Source organism: Phoenix dactylifera, chromosome 4 (genome assembly GCF_009389715.1).
Source record: "Phoenix dactylifera cultivar Barhee BC4 chromosome 4, palm_55x_up_171113_PBpolish2nd_filt_p, whole genome shotgun sequence".
In the NCBI taxonomy this organism is placed as follows: Eukaryota; Viridiplantae; Streptophyta; class Magnoliopsida; order Arecales; family Arecaceae; genus Phoenix; species Phoenix dactylifera.
The window spans coordinates 17,246,441-17,269,187 of NC_052395.1; the positions used below are offsets into that span (position 1 = coordinate 17,246,441).

The 22,747-nt window shown below is 40.4% G+C and overlaps 1 protein-coding gene across 8 annotated transcripts; it reads left to right on the top strand.

Annotated features, from left to right (window-relative positions):
* Window positions 1-1,473: 1,473 nt before the first annotated feature.
* Window positions 1,474-22,747, top strand: LOC103708181 (zinc finger BED domain-containing protein RICESLEEPER 1-like). Of its 8 annotated transcripts, none has more exons than XR_003385917.2 (6): window positions 1,474-1,597; window positions 1,966-2,008; window positions 2,103-4,079; window positions 4,216-4,289; window positions 4,410-4,483; window positions 22,572-22,734. XR_003385917.2 is itself a non-coding variant. In XM_026805049.2 (5 exons), the coding sequence occupies exons 3-4, from the start codon at window positions 2,105-2,107 to the stop codon at window positions 4,287-4,289; spliced, it is 2,097 nt and encodes a 698-aa protein (XP_026660850.1). In that variant the 5' UTR covers window positions 1,475-1,597; window positions 1,966-2,008; window positions 2,103-2,104; the 3' UTR covers window positions 22,572-22,734. The 8 variants fall into 8 exon arrangements, 3 of the variants coding, with proteins under 3 accessions (XP_026660850.1, XP_026660849.1, XP_026660848.1); XR_005511568.1 differs by having other exon boundaries at window positions 4,414-4,483; XR_003385916.2 differs by having other exon boundaries at window positions 1,475-1,597; window positions 4,168-4,289; window positions 4,414-4,483.

A 22,747-nucleotide genomic window follows, 5' to 3' on the forward strand; every position in this document is an offset into this window, starting at 1 on the left:
GTTATGCATCACCTTCAAATACAATCTACATGGAGTTATCCACATAGTTCACACAAAAATCTATGCAAATCTCCTGAAGGAGGACAGCAATGCTAACTTACCAATAGGAAACTAAAAGTACTATAATTCCAAATAATGACTAGATAGGCAAATGTCCTAATTAGCTGGAATAATTGGAACCAACCTTAATGCAATTAAGAGGTCAAACAAAACATCTATGGAATGAGGCTCCAAAATACTTAATAAAAAAAAAAAAAAACAAGCTTCAGCCATTACCAGTAAAGATTTGATACTAAATAAAGCAATATATATATTGGATTTAACCGCATATTTAGATGGGATGAGCATTCTTGGAAATGCTATCAAATCTCCGTATAATAGCAAATCTTGTGATCAACTTTCTTTACCATAAGAGTCTGACTCTAGACAAAAGCATCTCTAGAAAATCATGACAACCAAAATCTACTTTGATTCAAAATTAAATTGTAAAACATAAAATCGTGTTTAACCTTTTCAAGGCTATTGGTCTCAATTTAGCATGAATCTCGGCTTAGGTCTCCAATTGCCAAGTTAAATAATAAAATTGTGGTTAACCTTGACAAGGCTATTGGTCTCAATTTGTCCAAATGCAAGTAAAAGTTGGAAAAATAGAGATTGAGCTATTTATATATAGTGCCATTTTTGATTGGTCCATAAAGGAAAAAGATATATCAAGATCAAAAATTATATTTAATATTTTTTAGGGTCTGCATGGTTTCTCTCTCATTTGGGAGACTCCTATTCAAATCATCTTACTTTTTTCCGTTCCCCACCTCGTGCAATACTTAAAACTTATTTTTGACAACTTGATAAACTCTTATATCGAAATAGAATTTGTTATAGGTTATTTTTCCTAGCGAAGTGGTGCCATGAAGATAATTGGCCTTTTTATACACTAGATCACTATGCAAACTTCATTACTAGCATAATAATTGGAAATATATATATATATATATATATATATATATATATATATATATATATATATATATTTGTTTCCATAGAATAATTTATATAGACATCTCAATTTTTTTTTTTGCTTGGATAGATGTATTTAGGTACATTTGTTTTAGAGTGGCTTAATTTTTTTCATTATCAAAAAGAAGAAAATGGGTATGAAAGAGAAATCAGAGTTTATTTTTTGTAAGGGACTAAACATAATATGCCAAGTCCCCTGGACTAATCATAAATTAACAATCAAGCGAGGACTCAACGCCAAGTTTTCTTTGTTTGACTAGGATCCAAAACCCAAATCAAATCCAACAAGGATAAAGAATCCAAACCGTAGGAGCAGGCTGGCTGTCGAGTTTTCCTTGTTAGACCAGGAACCGAAATCCAAATCAAATCCAGCAAGCAGATCGGATTTGAACCGGATACGTCTGTCGAATCCAACCCGTTTAGATGCGGATGAAGATAAACCGGAGCGGGTGGATGGGACGGCCCTCCTCTCTCTCTCTGCTGCTAAACACCGAGAGGCGCGCTGAGGCTGCGGAGCGGATCCGCGGATTCTTCTTCTCCAGATAACCCCGCCGGCCCCTCACATCACGTGCCGGGGAAGGTGAGTCCGATAACGCAACCCCGACCCTTCTCTCCTAAATTTCCATTCTCTTCTCCCCCACTTCTCGATCCCCCTCTCAAACAGAACCCTGATCCCAGACCACCCTCCTCTCACGATCTCTCTTCTAAATTTTCTTTTCTAGTACCCTTCTGCTGGGGTTCTAGAGATGTTCTTTGATGATTTCTGCTAGGGTTTCGGATTTAAATTCATTCCTAGGATTTTCTTGAACTGGGCCGAAATAAACCCATTGTGCTCCCTAGGGGCTTAGATTTTCCTCTCTTTTTTTTTCTCTTTTAAATTTCCGCCGATGAAGAAACGAATATTATTTCAGAAAAAATGTTCAGCTTTTTTATTTGAATGAAATGCAGTGGATCGGGCAAATAGTTTTTGGAGGGCAGCGTTCCATGTAAGGTAAATTATTTGCATCATCGAATCCGGAGCAGGCATTTGATTGAAATGGAATGGGCTTTCTTTCGGTTTCATCGATGATTGTCTCATGATCCAGTTATGTCGCAATCCACCGAGATGGAGGGAACTGGTAACACCGACGCCACCGGACCGCACAATCCTCGATCAAGAAAGCTGAGGTCGCTCGTCTGGAATGATTTCACCAAGGAGCGGAAGGCCGACGGTAGTTTCGTCGCCATCTGCAATCACTGCAAGAAGCAGCTGACTGCGAGCAGTCGGAGCGGGACCACGCATCTGAAGAACCATCTGGGAATTTGTATGTCCAGCAAGCGAATAAAGAGGAAGAAGCTGGTCGTCCGGCGGCTGGTCCTTAAGTCGACCGATGCGAAGAATGACGGCGCCCCGGGTCTGGAGCACCCTCAGTATGACCAAGAATTGAGTCGGCAGGATCTTGCCCGCATGATCGTTCTGCATGGCTATCCTTTCTCCATCGTTCATCACGTCGGCTTCAGAACGTTTGTGAGAAACCTTCAGCCGCAGTTTAAGTTGCCGTCTTATGACGCGGTGAAAGCAGAGTGCATGAAGATCTACGAGAATGCGAGGCTTAGGCTGCATGAGTCGCTTGACAAGCTTCTTTGTCGAGTGAGTCTTACGGTTGACATGTGGAGATCGGGCGAGGGTCTGGAATATGTCTGCATGACGGGCCACTATGTGGATGATGAGGGGAAGCTTAAGAAGAAGATTCTCAACTTTGTACCCATTGAAGCTCCATTGACTGGGGAAGAAATTAGTAAATCCATTGCGGAGAAGCTGCGAGTGTGGAATATTGATAGAAAATTAGGTAGCATAGTCTTAGATAGTTGTAGCACCAGTGATATAGTGACAAGAGAGCTGCTCAAATCTCTTCGGCCAAAAGGTTTCCTTCTTTCTAATGGTGATCTATTCTGTGTGCATTCCTGTGCACATGTTCTGAATCTCATGGTCCAAGAAAGTATGGAACTGGCACGCGAGGTAACTGATAGAGTCCGGAATAGTGTGCAATATGTGAAATCCTCACAGGAAAGAAGCATAAAATTTCAGAAGGCAGCAAAGCAAGTGGGAGCCCCAGAGAAGCCATTAGTTCTTGATGATCCAACTAGCTGGGTCTCTACTTATTTGATGCTTGAAACTGCATGCCAATATCAAGATGCTTTCCCTTGTCTGGCAGAATGGGATACTGATTTCACAGACTTTCTATCTTCCAAGGCCTGGACTGATGCTAAAGCTGTCACTGAATGTCTGGAGGTGCTGTACCATGTTATAGAGAAGTTCTCAGCCACGAGAGTTCCAACTGCCAATCTTTATTTCAATGATATATGTGGTATTCATTTGCTCATGAAGACCTGGTGCATGAGCCCACATTCCATTGTTGCGTCAATGGCTGCGCAAATGCTTGAGAAATTTGAACAATATTGGGACTTGACTCGAATAATAATGGCAATTGCTTCTATTTTAGATCCTAGATACAAGATGAAGTCTATCGAGTACTACTTCAAGCTGATCTATAGCGATCCATATGAAGCCAAGGCAAGGATTGATAATATTCGTAACTGTTTTATAAATCTTTACAATGAATATGCAGTTCAATCAGCTAATTCTTCGAAAAATCAAGCACTCCTCTGCTATGTAGGAAATACTAGTGGCTACACTAGTTCTGAGAGTGGAACTGGGGGAGAATCTAAAACATCCTATCGCATTACACTATCTGATACACGTCGAGGACTTGATCAGTATCTTCAAGAGACATCATCAAGTCAACCATCAAAATCTGACATGGATATGTACTTGGAGGAATCTGTTCATCCCTCGAAAGAAGGTCTCGATGATAATTTTAACATCTTAGCTTGGTGGAAGTTTAATGCAGCAAAATATCCTGTCCTTTCTATAATGGCCCGTGATATTTTGGCGATTCCTGTGTCAATTGTTCCATTAGACAGTGAAGCTAGAACGCTCAATCAGTATCTGAGTCCCATGGACCCAATGATTGTACAAGGCATTATATGTGCGCAGGATTGGCTAAAAGATGAAATTGAAGGTAAGGCATCAGTTCAGATCTAACTAGTTTGTTCTTTTCTAATTTATTTTAATCTTTGACGATGATTTGTTTTTTTAAATTTTATTAGCATCACCAACTGTCGGACCAATGGATGCCCTTGCACTTGTTTCTGCAGCCGCTGGCTTGGAGGGTGATGATGAGTGCATGATGCCACCTAATGGAGATGAATTTTCTCCACTATCAAAATAGGTAAAAGCATTCGTTTGAGATCTTGCTTAAGTCAGAAGTGTTCTTCATTTGCATTTCCTTTATTTAATCAATTTATCATGAACATCCTTGGCAAGAGGCTTATTATTCAATGGTGTACAGGAAGACCGGAAAGCCTACTTCGCTCATCAAGTCAAGCTGAAAAACGTGATAGACGTGACACACATACGGCTTGGGTTGGCACTCATTATATTATTCATTTATGGTTCACTGGTTTTTAGTCTTTGTTCTTATATTTGCAGTATCTTTAATGTATGTTAATTTGTTGCTGCCTCATCCCTCAGCATGTTCACATCTTTTTTTTTTACTCTTTACAGTCTAAGTTAGTGGATTTAAGTATATGATTGACCATAGAGCTGGTTAAATGTTGCTGATTAAAAAAAAAAGATTGTGAACAAATGTATTAACAGTTCTGTATGCTTCCTTGTCATTGGACCATGGTCAGCAAGCTTCTTTTCTCATGGAAATCATAGAGTATCCTTTTTATTTTGAAAAGGACTAATGAACAAGAATGCAATTTCAGCCTTCATATTTTGTTCTACTCCTAACTCAAGCACTATCTTTATTAGGAGAATTGAAGGTTAACTATTTTGAAATTTAAAATTCAGGACTTTGTACTTGCAATAACTTTGGGTAGAACAGAACTAGGATTTTTTTTAAATCATGACCAAGATTTCTTTGGGCGTGATTGTGTTAACCTTTTCTCGAAAAGATTACCTTTTCTTCTTTACCTTTTAAAATATTCTTAAGGTGGGATAAAGCATAACATTAACCACTGGAACCGGGATGATTTTATGTTATGCAAAACTTTATGCTCACTTCTGTAGGCATCACTTACATTCAAGTTTCAAGGATTTCGCTACGTTGGTTTTACAATGTAGAGTGCGATGTTTTCCTTTGTATATTTGCAAGGTGTTGATATTTGTTATGGCCCCTTTTCCTTAGTAAGTCGATATTGTTAAAATTTCCTTTCCATGATTTTATTCATACTTCTATGCACACTTTCTCATTTCTTTATTGGTTCGTGGAATAGGTTCCAAGGCTGATGAATTTAAGTGAGAAGAGGGTACAGGTCTTATGGAAGAGAGGTAAATAGTCTAAAAGATAAGAGAGGTCGGGAAATCTAGAGCACTTTTTGCTAGCAAGTTTCAAGTTTTTTAGGAGCAACTTGGCAATTTAGTTTCAATACTCTATAATTTTTAGATTATTTTTTTTCTCTATTTTTGTGGAGATGATTTCGATCCTACTTTGCGAAAGACTAGTGTATACGAATCCTATGTTGGGCTAGGAGAGTCTTATAGTCATACATGAAGGTCAAAACAGTTCTATAGATGGAGCTCCATAGTATCCAAACCATGGCCGGCGGAACCGTCCTGAACCGTTCGGTTCGAGACGTACCGAGCCGTACCGGCGGCAAACCGAAACGATTTCGGCAACCAAAAGAGAGCGGAGGGAAAGGAGAAAGAAAGAGAGGAAAAGAAAGAGAGAGCGGGGGAGGGAGAGAGTGGGAGAGGAAGGAAGAGAGAGGGAGTTGGAGGCTAGCCGGCGAAGGGCCGACGAGCTGTACGGAGGAGGGGCTCCGCCTTCGGTTCTCCTGTTTCGTTCGAAACAGGGGTCTTGGAGGGGGCCCCTTTTTAATTTCGAGATTTTTAAGTGAAACCGGCAAGCATCCTCCGTGCGGCTCGCCGGCCCTCCGCAACCCTCGCCGGCCTCCGCTGCCCTCCTCTCTCCCTCCCTCTCACCCTTCTCTCTTTTCCTCTCTCTCATTCTCCCTCCCTCTTTCCCCCTTCTCTCTTTTCCTCTCTCTCATTCTCCCTCTCCCCCACCTCATCTACTTTGTCGGTACGGGCCCAGCACGGAATAGCACAGGAGGCCTATCAACCCGTGCCGCTAGGCAACCGGTCCGGGCCCTAGTTCCGGCACGGCAGTCCTTGATCCAAATTATGCATGTTTTTGTCCTTTTTCTTTATTTATTTGGGTAAAAATCTTTCTTGTTATGTGTCTACTTGGATATGCTATTTCTTTCCTTTTTGGAATTTTTTAGTGGGTACTTGTTTTAGAGTTTTATTTTCTTTTTTTATTTTGTAAAGATTTTAGGTTTTTTCCTGGTCCAAAGGTTGCAATTAAAAGATCATCATGGACCTGTGGTGCTAAGGTGGTCCAAATTTATAAATTGTGGAGCATAAAATTTATCCACATTGGCCTCAAATTTGAGAATGAGAGGAGGGTAAATGACTCGCTCATCTTGTTTTCGTGGATTGAGGGGGCCTTTGATTCCTTTTAGAATGGAGGAGAGAAATGGAAGGAAAAGAGAAGAAAAAGCGGGAAAGGAAGACAAGGGAAAACATGATAGGTGAAAGGAATGAGGAGGAGAAGGAAAAAGGGAGCAAGTTTCCCTCCTAACTAGCTGCCTTTACTGTCTCTCTCATATGGATCAAGAGGCTTTTTCTTTTTTTGGTTTTTCGCTCTTCAATCATTCAATCTTTTCTTCTTATTTCTTTCACTGTCCACAGGACTACATTAGGATTTAAGAAGATATTGAAGGAGAAATAAGGTGGTGAAAAGCCACATTTTATTGAAATTAACAAAATTTCTTCTCCTTTTCTCCTTCTGTCTTTCCTTGGTTTGATTACAGTTTATCCAGGGCTCGGTTCGTAGCCTTCAGGGCATGCTTGCAACCTGTTTGCTGGATACATCAATGCACTCCCCTTGTCTTAGATCTGAAGTAGGTTCAGACTATTTGGTAGTTTATTTTTCTCATTTTCTTCTCCTTGCTTGAAACCTTTTGTATGTCATAGTTTACTTTTAAACAATTTGCTGTAACCTTAACCCAAATTTCAAGTTCCAACAGAATTCTTATACTTTCTAACCAACTTGGCATCCCAAATCACAGTTCACTATGCTGTAAGAAAACATGCATTGTAAGCCAGCTGAATCATAAAAATCCTGTTATCCATACCTGTTCTTAATTTGTTTCCCAACAGAGGCCTTTCTAGTTTACTTCAAGACTTCAACAAGAATCTACACCTGATCTTCATAATTCAAATAAACTTCTCAGCTCTCGCTATCCAAACATCTCTTAAACTGTAAAGTATAAAAGATCTTTCTCCATGTTCTTTCTTGTATCAGTTTTAGTATCAGAGCATCATCCTTTGGTCATCCTACATTGAAAGGCAAAATGGGACACAAGAAAGTTTTTGACAAGGGACTAGTTATAAGATATGAATCATTTTATCAAAATGTTATGCTTAAGAGGAGGAAGTGAACGTTGATGTATCTTCTTGTTGGTCATGAGCGACATTCCTACTTGGAGAGTTAGTGATTTGACTAAAAACATTTTGGATGATATCCGCTCCAATCTGGTTCAGGATCCAAGCTGGGCCGAATATGAGTACAAATTATGCTATCCGGCCCAGAATCAAGTATGGATCCAAATAACAGTCCATAAAATTTCTTGGATTTGTATCCACATATAGGTTTAGTGTTATTCTCTATATTGGATTTAGATATCTAGATAACTGAACTAAAGCAAAAAAACAAATCGGCAAACACTCAATTCCCCAAATTCTAAATGTTAGCAAATCCCACTTCCCGTTCCTCTGCTTCTTACATGTCCCATCCAGCCTTTTTGACCTCCATGCCACAGTTTTCCTAATAACACATCCCTGGTCGTCCACGATCAACTGGCACGTCAAGGTAAATGTGCCATCTGCAGGGGGATCAAGGCAAGGTCACCAGCCACATCAGATCAAGGCAAAGCTGTCATCACTTTCCTCTTCCCTCTGTCCTTCCAATGTGCATGTCCAACCCCCAAATGAGCCTAAGCTCTTTTTTCTTTGAGATCATCATCCACGGTTTCTTTTGATCTCTGTCTCAAAAATGATGAGCTCCTCTTTACCTTGTGTCCTAATCCTCCTCTCATGGGATGGAATTCTTAGTTTTGTGGAATATGATGATTTTACCTAGGTCTAGAATTTCCCTTTTTCCGTGCTTCTGTTATATTGGTCACCATCTCTGGCCAGCCAATGCTAATCTATTTGTGACTCTCTTTGAGGTTTCTCTTGTTTCTGAGCAAGGGCTCTTTTGGTCTGAATGACCCACTTATTAGGTTTTTTTTGTTTGATACAGTGGTGCCGGTTGGCTTTTTCGGCATTGGGGTTCTCTGCTCGTAACCTTCAATGAAACATGGGGTAGTTCTATTGGCAAAAAAATAAAAAAAAGACACACACAAACACACAAAAGAAAAAAAAGGATGGTAGTTCCCAGCTTATTAAGAGTAAACCATGGTTTAGATTTATCTTTTCACAACTCTTTTATCTTCACGCCATCAATGAAATTGTGTGGCATTTCTGTGATTTTTTTTTTTAAAAGATTGTAATGCCCAACACTTATTAAGGGTAAACCTTGGCTTATGTTGTCATGCCCCGAGCTCGGAGTGCGGCAGACGCCGCACGCCCGCGCGGCGGACCGCACAGGCGCGCAAGGCACCGGAACATATCAAAGCTATCACAAATGCTTAAAATTTGCTTAAGCATTACATATATACATATATATACATAACAATTTTATGGAATTTTCAAAATTTGCATATATCAACATAGTTTAAATATTTTAGTTTGACTAACCAAAATTTTAGTTTTAGCAAAAACTTCCAAAATCTATCGCACTCTCCAATCCCGTGTGATTAAGCTTCTAGATCTAAAAAATAAATAAAATAGGATAATAAGCTACACTAGCCCAGTAAGCAATATAATACTCCAGAGTGGGGTCAAAGCATATCAGATAATTAATCAACACACAAAATAATGACTGAAAATTAAATCACAGATAAGCACTTTTTTTTTCTTTTCAAAACTCATCATCATTTTCACAAAAACTCTGATATGGAAATTCCAGCATATGTAGGCTACGGCCACGAAACCCAGTGGCATGGGTCGCACAAAGTGCCAAACACCACTATTATTATACACCGGTGGTACGGTATCCAAACACCACTATTATTAAACACTGGTGGTACGGTGTCCAAACACCACTATTCTAATCACTGGTGGTACGGTGTCGAAATCGGTCTCTCACAGATACAAGTCGACAGGGCCAACGAATAATCCCCATTGGTGGGGCCAGATCATAGCCATGCTGAGAATACATACGTGTATACAAAATAGATTTTTCATCATTTGCTCAGTCACATTTTTCAGATTTCATAACATATAACATAAATTTCAAATGATATTTAACATGCATGGCCGATTTTGCTAGGCACAAAATATATCTCAAGATTCAATCGCTAATAATTATTTTATCAAATACTTTGAAAAATACACTTTGAAGTATTAAATTACTTACCTTTTCTTGCGTAAATCCCACTTCAAACAAACGGATCAATTGCACCTGTTCAGATATAATTAATTTCTTTTGTTAATTTCAGGGCGAAGCAAAACCTAAAAGACTATTGGACACGGCCCAACAGAGCCCCACACGACTGAACTGAGCCTAAGTTGGGCCCATAATGGATACGGCCCAAATAGGGTTCAACAAGGCTGAAGTGGGCCCAAGTTCGGCCCATAAAGGGCTACGACCCCAAGTGGGCCCAACATGGTTGAACTAGGCCCAAGTTGGGCCCGCAATGAACAGAGCCCAAGCTTGGCCCAGTTCGGCCCACGATGGGCCTTCTCTCTTTCTTTTTTTTCTTCTTCTCTCTCTTTCCTTTTTCTTCTTTTCTTTTTTCTTCTCTTTCTCTTTGCTTTCTCTTTTTCTTCTTCTTTTTCTTTTCTCTTTCTTTCCTTCTTCTTGTTTCTTCCCGAAGCTTCCCTGTTTCCCTTTTTTTTCTTCTTCTTCTTTTCTTCTTCCCGAAGCATCCTCTTTCCCTTCTTTTTTCTTCTTCCCGTAGCTCTCTCCCTCTCTTTTCCTCTCCTCCTCCTCTCTTCTTCCTTTTTCTTTCCCGAAGCATCCTCCTTCCTCCTCTCTTCTCTTCTTCCTCTCACCTTCCTACTCTTCTCACGCCGGAGCTTGGGAGGAGGGGCGACGAAGCTCTCGGGAGGGCCGGCCGAGGCCGGCGGCGCCTGCGGTGGCCCTCTCTTCTCCCGCAGAGGGGAGACACACCGGAAGAAACCGGCGGCGTCACGGGATGACTGCGGCTGAGCCTGCGGCCGCTCCCTGCGACGGTCGCGGTGCTCACGGCCAGGCTGCAGCGTCGCGACGTTCACGGCTAGGGTCAGCGGCGCCGGCGACGCTCGCGGCCGCACACGGTGAGCCTTCCCTTCTTGCCCTTTCCCTCTTTCTTTCTCTCTTTCTTGCTTGCTTTCCTTCTTTCTTTCTCTCTCTGTTATTCTGAGAAAACCGGGAGGGAAGAAGGCTACGGAAAAAAAGAAACGAGAGGGTCACCTAGTTCCGGGGAGGAGTCCGTGTGCACCTTCTCCGGCGATACCGACGGAGAGCCCAGCCTCTGAGGAAGGAGAATAGTGAGGGAGGAACAGTGACATGGGTTCAATTAATAGAAGGGTGGGTTCTGGAGGGTTCGACGACTGAACACCGTACATCCACTTCTTCCCTCTCCTCGAAACAACGGATAGTGGCCTCCAGATGGGCTGCCGACTTCAGTCCAGGTCGGCCCATCTGGCGGCCCGATACTCACATTCTCCCCTCCTTTTTAAAAAATTTCGTCCTCGAAATTTAACATACCTTAGGTTTCAAAAAGGTCTGAATATTTTTCCTTCATCTTGTCCTCCAGTTCCCACGTAGCCTCTCATATCAATCCCACAAGCCCTCAACATATTCTCCAAGATCTGAATGGTTCTTTCCGACTGGCCATCGGTCTGAGGGTGGAAAGTTGTGCTAAAGCTGGGAGTGGTCCCCAAAGCTTTATGCAGACTACCCCAAAAGTGAGATACACACCGCGAGTTCCTATCGGAAACAATGGATATGGGTATTCCATGCAACCTCACTATCTGCTCAATATAGAGCTCCGCAAACTTTTCTAGTGTCATTCCCACTTTGAATGCCATAAGTATGCCGACTTAGTCGTTCTGTCTACAATCACCTATATAACATCATAACCCTTAGGAGTACGAGGCAATCCAGAGACGAAATCCATTGTAATGTGTTCCCACTTCCATTTAGGAATTGAAAGGGAACGCAACTATCCTACCGGTCTCTGGTGCTCTGCCTTAACTTGCTGATAAGGCAAACACCGAGCTACAAACTGTACAATTTCTCTCTTTAAATCAGTCATTTGAAATACAAATTCTGTTTCTGAATCTCAATGATCCATTCTCATGAAGTCTGAACTCTGACTGAGAACATGTCTCAATGTCACTTCTAATCTTTTGCAACTGAGGGTCATCTGCTTGAGCAATCTTGATCCTCTCTATCAAGATAGGTTGGACATATAGATTTGCTAAACGCGCATCAAGATCATGCCAACATACCCCGATTTCTGCTCTCCTTAAATCTTCTAAGATTTCCTTCTAAGATGTGAGTAGAGCAGTAATACTACGAGAAGCTTTTCCACCCAGTGCATTTACCACAACATTAGCTTTTTCCAGAGGTGAGTAGAGCAACAATGCTACCAGAAGCTTTTCTGCTCAATGCATCTACCACAACATTAGCTTTTCTCGAAGGTGAGTAGAGCAGCAATACTACTAGAAGCTTTTCTGCTCAGTGCATCTGCCACAACATTAGCTTTTTCCCGGATGATAGTGTATGGACAAGTCATAATTTTTTTTTTAATCAACTATAACCATCTTTTCTATCTCATATTGAGTTTCTTCTGAGTAAGGAGGTATTTTAGACTTTTGTGATTCGTATACACCTTACAAGATTCATCAATCCGGGGCAGAAGATATTTGTTTTTTATTGTTACCTTGTCCAATTCTCGATAATCGATACACAGCTGCTTACTCCCTTCTTTCTTTTTCACAAACAGGATAGAGGCTCTCCCACGAAGATACACTAGGCTGGATAAACATCTTGTCCAGGAGTTCTTGTAGCTGGATCTTTAATTCCCTCAGCTCGACAGGGCCATTCGATAAGGAGCTTTGGAAATAGGTCCTACTCCTGGCATGAGATCGACGGCGAATTCGACCTCTCGATTAGGGGGTAATCCCGGTAATCCATCTGGAAAAACATCCGGGTATTCCTTATTGCTGGAATATCTTTCAGTTTGGTCTCTTTTCGGGTACCCATTGCACAGGCTAAATAAGTCTTACACCCCTTTCTTAATGCCTTCATGGCTTTCAGGGTAGAAATAAAATGCAATGATGAACTACATTGCAGGCGTGCATCACCTTGAAAGAAGAACCCTGATTCTTCAAGTATCTAGAATATCATTCTTTTACTGTAGCAGTCAATATAAGTGTGGTACGACATCTAGCCCATTCCCAAAATGATGGCAAAGTCTTGCATGTCAAGTTGCATAAGATTTGTCACTAGCTCTCCTACCCCTATTTGAATTATGCAATTCTTGTACCTAATGTCAACAATTACTATTCTCTGTAGGGGTGTAGTAACATGCAATGGTTCTTCTAGTTTCTCAGGTATGCAGTGTAATTATCTAAAAAAACTAACTGAAACAAAAGAATGCGTAGAGCAAGAATCGAACAAAATAGAGGCATCAACCAAGTTGACTGGTAATGTACCTGTCACCACCCGGTCATTGGCACTGGCATCTTGGTGGGTCAGTGCAAAACTCGAGCATTGCTTCTTGGCCTTTGGTCACCAGGTACAGGAGGTCCGGGCTCATGCCTCCTTTTGTTCGGGCAATCACATACCAGATGTCCAGTCCGCCCACAACTATAACATGCCCTCGTTCTCCTCCGATAGGGCCCACTATGGGATCTGCCAGAGTAAGTGCGGGCCCTGGGCTTCTTCTGAATTGGAGTGTCCCTGAAATCCCATGGCCTGCCACTCTGACTTCTAGCTAATCTAGATCTCATCGGGTTAGCCCTTAATCTATCAAATCTTTTCAATTCAGCCTCCACTTTCAAGGCTCCGTCCAAAATATCCCTATAGCTGGTAATTAACTGTGAAGATGTCCGGAACTTGATCCCATATCTAAGCCCTTGTTCAAACCGATTGGCTCTACTCGTATCGTCCTCCATGAACTGGGGGCAGAATCGGCCCAGCTCATTGAACCTATTGGCATAATCCAAGACAGTCATATGCTCGGATTGAGTCAGCAATGAAAAACTCATTCTGCTTTATTTGCCTGACTGAGTCCGAAAAGTACTGAGTATAAAATAACCTCTTAAAATCTCTCCAGGTCATTCCGTTGACCTCATATGCTGTCTCCATAGCAGACCACCAAAACTCAACATTCCCCCTTAGCATAAAGATAGCTAGTCTGACTTTTACCTTCTCGGAAAATTGGAGTAATTGATACATCTTCTCCATTTTCCGGATCCAGGTCTCAGCTGTCATGGGATCGGATCCACCATTAAACATCGGTGGATTCAGCCTACGGAATCTCTCGTAATAGGAATCCATTGGCTATACAGGTTGGGCAGCCAACTGCATCTGCTGCCGTTGCTGAAGCAGTTGTGCCATTAACTGGTACACTCCTGCCAGGTCTGCCTGGGTTGCTACGGAGTGTAGAATAGTTTGTGAAATTGATTGGCTATCGGGGTTCGAGGAAGGTACCCTTATTTCTCTTTCATCCTCCATATTGTTTACGGTTACCTAGCAGTTAAGAATTTAAGATGAGATTAACATAAATTTTTTTCTTCAATTAATATATTTATAACAAATATTAATAAAATATTTTCTTCAATTAATATATTTATAACAAAAAGCAAATAATATTATCCTCTTGTCTAAATCTTACCCATCTCTCAACCTTTCCAACGGATCCTAGAAATCCTAAAACCTAGGCTCTGATACCACCAAATCTGTCACGCCCCGAGCCCGGAGCGCGGCGGACGCCGCACGCCCGTGTGGTGGACTGCACAGGCGCGCAAGGCACTGGAACATATCAAAGCTATCACAAATGCTTAAAATTTGCTTAAGCATTATATATATACATATATATACATAACAATCTTACAGAGTTTCCAAAATTTGCATATATCAACATAGTTCAAATATTTTAGTTTGACTAACCAAAATTCTAATTTTAGCAAAAACTTTCAAAATTTATCGCACTCCCCAATTCCATGCGATTAAGCTTCTGGATCTGAAAAAATAAATAAAATAGGATAATTAGCTACACTAGCCCAGTAAGCAATATAATACCCCAAAGTGGGGTCAAAGCATATCAGATAATTAATCAAAACACAAAATAATGACTGAAAATTAAATCACAGATAAGCACATTTTTTTTTTCTTTTCAAAACTCATCATTTTCACAAAAACTCTGATATGGAAATCCCAGCATATGTAGGCTACGGCTACGAAACCCAGTGGCATGGGTCGCACAAAGTGCCAAACACCACTATTATTATACACCGGTGGTACGGTGTCCAAACCCCATTATTATTAAACACCGGTGGTATGGTATCCAAACATCACTATTCTAATCACCGGTGATACGGTTTCGAAACCGGTCTCTCACAGATACAAGTCGACAGGGCCAACGAATAATCCCCATTGGCAGGGCCAGATCATAGCCACGCTGAGAATACATATATGTATACAAAATAGATTTTTCATCATTTGCCCAGTCACATTTTTCAGATTTCATAACATATAACATAAATTTCAAATGATATTTAACATGCATGACCCATTTTGCTGGGTACAAAATATAACTCAAGATTCAATCACTAATAATTATTTTATCAAATACTTTGTAAGATACACTTTGAAGTATTAAATTACTTACCTTTTCTTGCGTAAATCCCAGTTCAAACAAACGGATCAATTGCACCTGTTCAGATATAATTAATTTCTTTGTTAATTTCAGGGCGAAGCAAAACCTAAAATACTATTGGACACGGCCCAACAGGGCCCTACACGACTGAACTGAGTCCAAGTTGGGCCCATAATGGGTACGGCCCAAATAGGGTTCAACGAGGCTGAAGTGGGCCCAAGTTGGGCCCACAAAGGGGTACGACCCCAACTGGGCCCAACATGGTTGAACTGGGCCCAAGTTGGGCCCGCAATGAATAGAGCCCAAGCTTGGCCCAGTTCGGCCCACGATGGGCCTTCTCTCTCTTTTTTTTCTTCTCTTTTTTCTTCTCTTTCTCTTTCCTTTTTCTTCTTTTTATTTTCTTTTCTTTTTTCTTCTCTTTCTCTTTGCTTTCTCTTTTTCTTCTTTTTCTTTTCTATTTCTTTCCTTCTTCCTGTTTCTTCCCGAAGCTTCCCTGTTTTCCTTTTTTTTTTTCCCTTCTTTTTTCTTCTTCCCGAAGCATCCTCTTTTCCTTCTTTTTTCTTCTTCCCGTAGCTCTCTCCCTCTCTTTTCTTCTCCTCCTCCTCTTCTCTTCTTCCTTTTTCTTTCCCGAAGCATCCTCCTTCCTCCTCTCTTCTCTTCTTCCTCTCACCTTCCCACTCTTCTCACGCCGGAGCTTGGGAGGAGGGGCGATGGAGCTCTCGGGAGGGCTGGCTGAGGCCGGCGGCGCCTGTGGTGGCCCTCTCTTCTCCCGCGGAGGGGAGACACACCAGAAGAAACCGGCGGCGCCGCGGGATGACCCTGGCCGAGCCTGCGGCGCTCACGGCCGGGCTGCAGCGTCGCAGTGTTCACGACCAGGGTCAGCGGCGCCGGCGACGCTCGCGACCGCACAAAGTGAGCCTTCCCTTCTTCCCCTTTCCCTCTTTCTTTCTCTCTTTCTTGCTTGCTTTCCTTCTTTCTTTCTCTCTCTGTTATTCTGAGAAAACCGGGAGGGAAGAAGGCTACGGAAAAAAAAAGAAACGAGAGGCTCACCTAGTTCCGGGGAGGAGTCCGCGTGCACCTTCTCCGGCATCACCGACGGGGAGCCCGACCTCTGAGGAAGGAGGAGAATAGTGAGGGAGGAACAGTGACTTGGGTTCAGTTAATAGAAGGGTGGGTTCTGGAGGGTTTGACGACTGAACACCGTATATCCACTTCTTCCCTCCCCTTGAAACAACGGATAGTGGCCTCCAGATGGGCTGCCGACTTCGGTCCAGGTCGGCCCATCTGGCGGCCCGATACTCACATATGTCGACCATGGTTTATCGATGAGATGATATGCAAATATTGCTTAATAAGCAAGACATTAAGTCAATTAATGGATCCTATAATGGACCCTTAGGTATAGAATCCTAGGATTAAGTTCACTTGCTGTCCATTATTATGGTACAGCATGGAAACAGACAATTTTATGAAGTATAGGAAATAGGGAAGCTTTCCTGTCTGCCCTAGAGTTTGGAGAAGGGGGTAGATACTAAGAAGATTAATTTAGAGGTTTAGGACTTGGACTTGATTCTCTTCTGATCAAAAATTTAATTTCAGGTAACAGGGAAACAATTCTGCAAAATTTTACAATAAAGTGCGGGTTTTATGAAACTAGTGAGTAAAAAGTCTTAAAGAATGAGGGTAAAGATCTTGTTGCTAGCCATTTGGACTCTCAGCTGGTAGCATCCCTTTCGACATGGGAAAGGTCCTGGATTTTGAATCCGGGTGGTGGCATCCCCGTCTAATTCTCCTAAAAAGAAAGGAAAAAGAAAAGATCTCTAAGGTTCCTGTAGGATCAAAATTAAGTAAAAAAAGGTCTTGATTTAGATGAGGCCTGAATTATGTATGAAACTGATCTGCTGTGCAATAAACAAAAAGTAAGAGACAGTAGCAGCGGGAAATAATAATGAAGGAAAAATGATATAGGCAAAAAGGGTTTTTTTGGTTGGGGGGGGGGGGGGGTATTAACTAAATCTTGGCTTCTTTATTTTCTTACAATCTCCAATAACGTTTAAAAATATTTTACTCCATATGGACTTCTATTTAAAGAGACTCTAAGAAACTATTGCCCAGTTTTAAAAGAAACCCCATCTTGCCTATTGTTAGTTGTTACTGTAGGACTCTTAGGACATAATTTGACTCCATAGACGATTCTTAAGTGATCTAAAATTCCACTACACCTAAAACTTTTAAGGTACAAATAGGCAAAAAGAAAGAAAAGGCATTGTATATAAGTTGGGGAGTCCAGAGCTTAAATAAGACTCAAAACACTAAAATTTTGCTTAAAGTCCCTCTCCTCAAAGATTTTGAGGGCACACATCCTCCTTTGCTGGACCTAACTGACCATTTGATGCTTCTGATCCTGCATTACACTCTGTTGATGGGTCTAGCAACTTGATGAGTTCTGAAATAGCTTGATCACTTGCTGATCTGGCAACTTGAGCCCCCCATTGATCCGAATGATGATCAAGGCACTTCATGGCTGATTTTTATGCTCATTTCATCCTCACTTAGGCCTTAGCAGATCATCTTTAATGATTGCTGGCATTAGTAAAACTAATCTTGACTTGATCTAGGGTTTTGAAAGGACAAATGTTCGTCATGTTTAGCATGGTGTGGCTGGGGCTTATGAGAGGTTGGTGAGAGGTATCCTCATATGTTGCAAGAGTTGCAGAGCTGTCTATTTTATGGGTTTGGTTCATGGAAAGTGGTAAAGATTGGAGAGAAATGAAAAACACAAACCATAGGTGAAAGAGGAATTATAGTATTACGTTTAATATAAGAAATTGGAATGGACTAGGGGAAAAAGCTTTCTTTTGGTTGAGGCAGATGGACCACCAGAAAAATGTGCCAGGAATATTGTAAAACTCTAGACAATATTTTGAACCCGTATTACTTCCCTTGAGAAGATTTCGTTATAGGATCATGAGTCATAAAGCTAGCAATTTCTTTCAATCACATCAAAACAATCTTTATACGCTTTACATTTATCTTCTTAAACATTTTTCTGTCTTATGTATTGAGGAGGAAAGGTACATTTAACAACTTAAAACTCTTGATTGTATTTGACCAAGAAATGCTGAACTGGCCTGCACCGGCCGGTTCCGTCCGTACCGAACCGGTCCAGTCTCTGACCGGTCAGGTTCAGTGTTAAAAAACGGTACATGCCCGTACCAGTCCGAACCGGTCTGAATCGACCCGTACCGGTTTTCATACCAGCCGGTACTAACTAGGCCAATTTTTTTTGGGCTTTTGGAGGCCGAACCAGTGGTACCGGTTTGATATCGGTTCGAACCGGTCTGGTGGCTGACCGATATGCCTACCGATACCGGTTCGGCGATTCTTGATTTTGATGTTGCAAATTTATTAGGTTCCGCCTCTTAGTTGTATTTAGTACAAAAAAAAAGCTTCACACAAACATGAAAAAAACAGATTTGCTTTACATTCAGATGATGCATGCTAAATGAACCTGTTCTAATGCCCAATAATATAAAGATAAGCAAGGCTTCGTTACCAAATGACAGTAAGAAACCAGAGGAAAGTTAGAAGATAAATTAGGGTATAAAGAATAAGAGAGTGAAACGACTGTGGTCTCCTCAATCTCAAATTCTCACCTAATGATGGACTACACAATTCACGTAAAAGCTTTAAAAAGATACATGCAATTCAATTAAAAAGATATTAAACATCATCAACCTTACAATGCTCCCTTTGAAGAGGAGAAGAGTGTTGCATAACCATAACTGTTAGGCTTTGTCCTAGCTGTTTGAAATCTTAGCTTTATAAATCCTGAACCAATCATTCAAAGAGATGAAAATAGTAAATCTTAAAAATTTTAGACCAGTGGATTACAATCCATCTAATCCTGCTGGGCTGAGAACTACCTAAAGCATCTTATTAGATGTCACTGTATGCTCCTATAATAAGTTGTGTCCTACCCAAACAAGATGAAATAAAATATACTAAGAAATGGACCACTACATGACTTTCAGGTATTTGATCCACATTTCTCTTTTGAATTATTCTTGATGCGCTTGAAAGCTAATTTACAGAGTTATTAAATGGTTTTGCTCTTGGCATCAGAATCCTTATAGATTTACTTCAACTGCTTTTGATGAAGGACAAATTGCGGTGCTTACTGCTGCTTGCCTTTGATCATAAATCCAACTCATTGATCATGATGTGCTGCCACTGATTTGCATTATATATTCATTCTGTGATTGCATGTGTTTGTTGTTGAATTGAAATGCATCACGATAATGATATAGGCTAATATACTTGTACTCAATGATGAACTGCCTATGTATGTGGAACTTCTGAATAACATAATTAGCCAATCTTCACCGCCTACAAGAACATCATATTCTGATGTATTAAAGCTCAAAAATGTTGTACTACTATAGGAGTCTTATTTGCAAGCTTACCATCTATCTAATCCAATTTCTTCTGTATGATAAGGATTATGATCCACCATCTCTGATATTGTATTCTATGTTGTAAGGATAAGAACTTTACAAGTAAAAAATTCATCTAGTGTGAGAAAAAAGAATGGCATATACAATATATAAAAGTTCCGATTATGTTTATATTTGAATTCTGAACCAAAGCTAGAGTATTTGAACTGTAGTTAATCATGCTTCCTATTTTCGAGCAAGAAGTGACTTCCACCAAACTCTTGGAAAAGACTTTGATGAAGTCATGTAGAGTCTCTTTCAGAATACGATGGTAAAGTTGTACCCAGTCAGGCTGATGATGTCTCATTTTCAGACCAATAGATAATACCAACTATCTGGAGTTTTCCTAATAAATCAGTCAGACAATTACCACATGGATACAGTAGTCTTGAGGATATTCAAATAATTTATGAAGTTTTCATGCGATGAGTTATTGCAAAAGTTTTTTAATAATCAGTTATTTCACATATATCAAATGTTCATGGATAAAAAAAAAAAAAATTGGAATAGTGATTAGCTGATGTTGTTTCATTTATCTCCATAATTATCTGTTATTTGTTATTGATGCTTACATGTGAGTATAAATTTTTTATTTCTTTTATATTTTTAAGCATTCTTTCCACACATTTGCAGCATTTCCCATATTCCAGAATGTTCCCCTAGCTGAATTATCATGGGTATAAACCTTGTGAATTTGCTTCTCTGGTCATTCATTAATGGCTAGGACCTCTCCATTAGAAAGGTAAGCACCAGAAAATAACTAGAAACAACATCCCACATGAACTATACCAATGGTTGTGTCATATATTAGTTGGAGATTTTTTTTGTACAACTTCTGATGGAAAACTTGAAAGATGAGTTGAGGCTCAGAACTCTTGTATGTGGGAAAGAGAATTCTCGGCAAGTTGCTGAGCAAGCCTTGACGGGGTTGCACTAGTAAGAAAGATTGTAGGGGCACGAATCTCATCATTCAGACAAGAAAAATCTTGTCAAAGAACATTAGTTTTTTATAATGTCAAAAAAATTCTAATCTATTACTCAAATCTTAAGTATCACTTATTATGGGTTTTTGGGTGATCATCATGATTGATTTCACATTTTTATCGAACTATATCTAAATATAAATTGATATTCAAGAAGCAAGGTTTAAATGCAAAAATATATCCATTAGTAAGACATTAATCCTACCTATATACTTTGACACAATATATGGGACTTGGTGTCACGTATAGGTTAGTTTTCTACCCACCAGCTGGCCTTTTCTGTTTGTGGCATGCCCTTCTTGCCTAAGCTTCTCCAACTCTTAAATAGGCAATATTAGGTTTATAACAAGTTCTAAAATTATATTGATCTCTATGGGGAGGCTTGTCGACTTTGAGTTATGCTTTATAACTAACACAATTTTTTCAAGAAAATAGCTTGGATGATGATGATGATGATGATGTATGCAACAATATGATAAGTACAATTACCTTGCTGTTGAGAAAAACCTATAAGAGAGATGCTAATGGCCCTATACTTCCAACTGAAATGCATACATCTGAGAGCCTCATTCAAGTCCATGGTGAGGATAGATGAAGCAATGAGATCTCCAAGCAGTGTAACCGCTGTAATGGTTGTGAATCAAATGATTGTTGATCACCCTGCTCGCTGAAGCTGGATATGATAATGTAGGTAGCTTAACTAGGCATCCATAAAGCACACTAGGTGTTACCATCCAAAGCATAGTTATCATAATAGTAATGCACATAGCAGTTTACTTCTTTTTGTTGTTTGCATGATATGTTCGTGTCTGTTTGTGGATTGTAATGATCAATATGCTTGATGCTTCATTTTGTTTTCTTCCATTTTTATTAGGCAGATTTAACTTCCTACATAAATAAAAGCTTCTTTATTGATGGTACATGAGAAAAACCTGCCTTTGAAACGTTAGTTTTGATAATGAGCTACACTACCAAACATATCTTCACCACTCAAATCTATTTCCCTTTTATTGTTTATTTCTATGTTATGGTTTCTATATCAAGCTCTCATTTGGGAGACAAGATGAGGTCTTAATATTATTTTTTTTTTCAGTTGACATACTTTGTCCTCTTTGTAGCTCTGTATTTAGCTTTTTATCAATCGCATCATTCTGCAAGTGATATTAACCAAGGTATGTTGTATTGGTATCGGTAGGCATACCGATCGCCTACCGGACCGGTAGGATTCCAGCTTGGACCGGTTTGAACCAGTACTGAACCGGCCAACGCGCAGCGCACACGAAAAAACGCGTGCATACGCGCGCAGGCGCGATTCCTAGCTCGTGCAGGTGCCAAGGGCGGGTACCAATGTGAAACGGTCACTGATACCGGGCTTGTATCGCTCGGTTTCGGCTCTTTTTCCATGCTTGAACTAGACTGGTCAGAAACCGGACCAGTCCGGTACGGCCTGTACCGGCCAGTATGGACTGGTCCAGCATACCATGATATTAACTGATTGTGAGCCAACCAACCTTAGCTCAGCTGGTTGGCATTCCTCTCCATTTGTGAGATGCCCAGTATTCAAACCTTGGTGGTGGCATCCATATCATATTTCTCATAAAATAAAAGGGTTTTGGTGATGCATAGATTTTGTCCCAACAAAACTCTGATTTTTGTGGGTTGTAACAGATAAACTTTCCCCTTCTGTGGTGGAGGATTACCCTCAGATGACGAACATTTGGCTTTAGCTTATCTCTTGGTAGCCTTCTAGAGGTCTTGTTATTTGGCTATCATGCATTTGTACTTTTGTCATCTTTTTTGTCAAGTTTTTTTGTTCTGTCTTTTCTTTCAATCTTTTTTTTTTTCCGCTAAAATCTTTTCTTTCAATCTTCAGTGTAACATATCTTTCAGAGTAACTGTTCATGGATTGACTGAAATTTGATTTTTTTTTTTACTGAGGCATAAAGTCGCGTGACCTGTTTATTTATTTATTTATTTGCAGTATCTCAACAGTGGAATAAATTGAAGAAGAATCCTTGGCCATGTCTACTGCCCCAGATTCTGACTTAAAAGAGCTGAAACATGTGCAATTTTTGTTACCCTGCCTTTTGGGCATTGCTAGGAATTAGTTTTGGTAACTTTAATTTAATGAGGTGTGTGTGTGTGTGTGTGTATATA

Bases quoted from the DNA above. Each gene is read 5' to 3' on its own strand.
- LOC103708181 (XM_026805049.2), top strand. From the start codon at position 2,105: ATGTCGCAATCCACCGAGATGGAGGGAACTGGTAACACCGACGCCACC. The intron at 4,080-4,167 runs GTAAGGCATCAG...AAATTTTATTAG, and splicing joins GCTAAAAGATGAAATTGAAG to CATCACCAACTGTCGGACCA.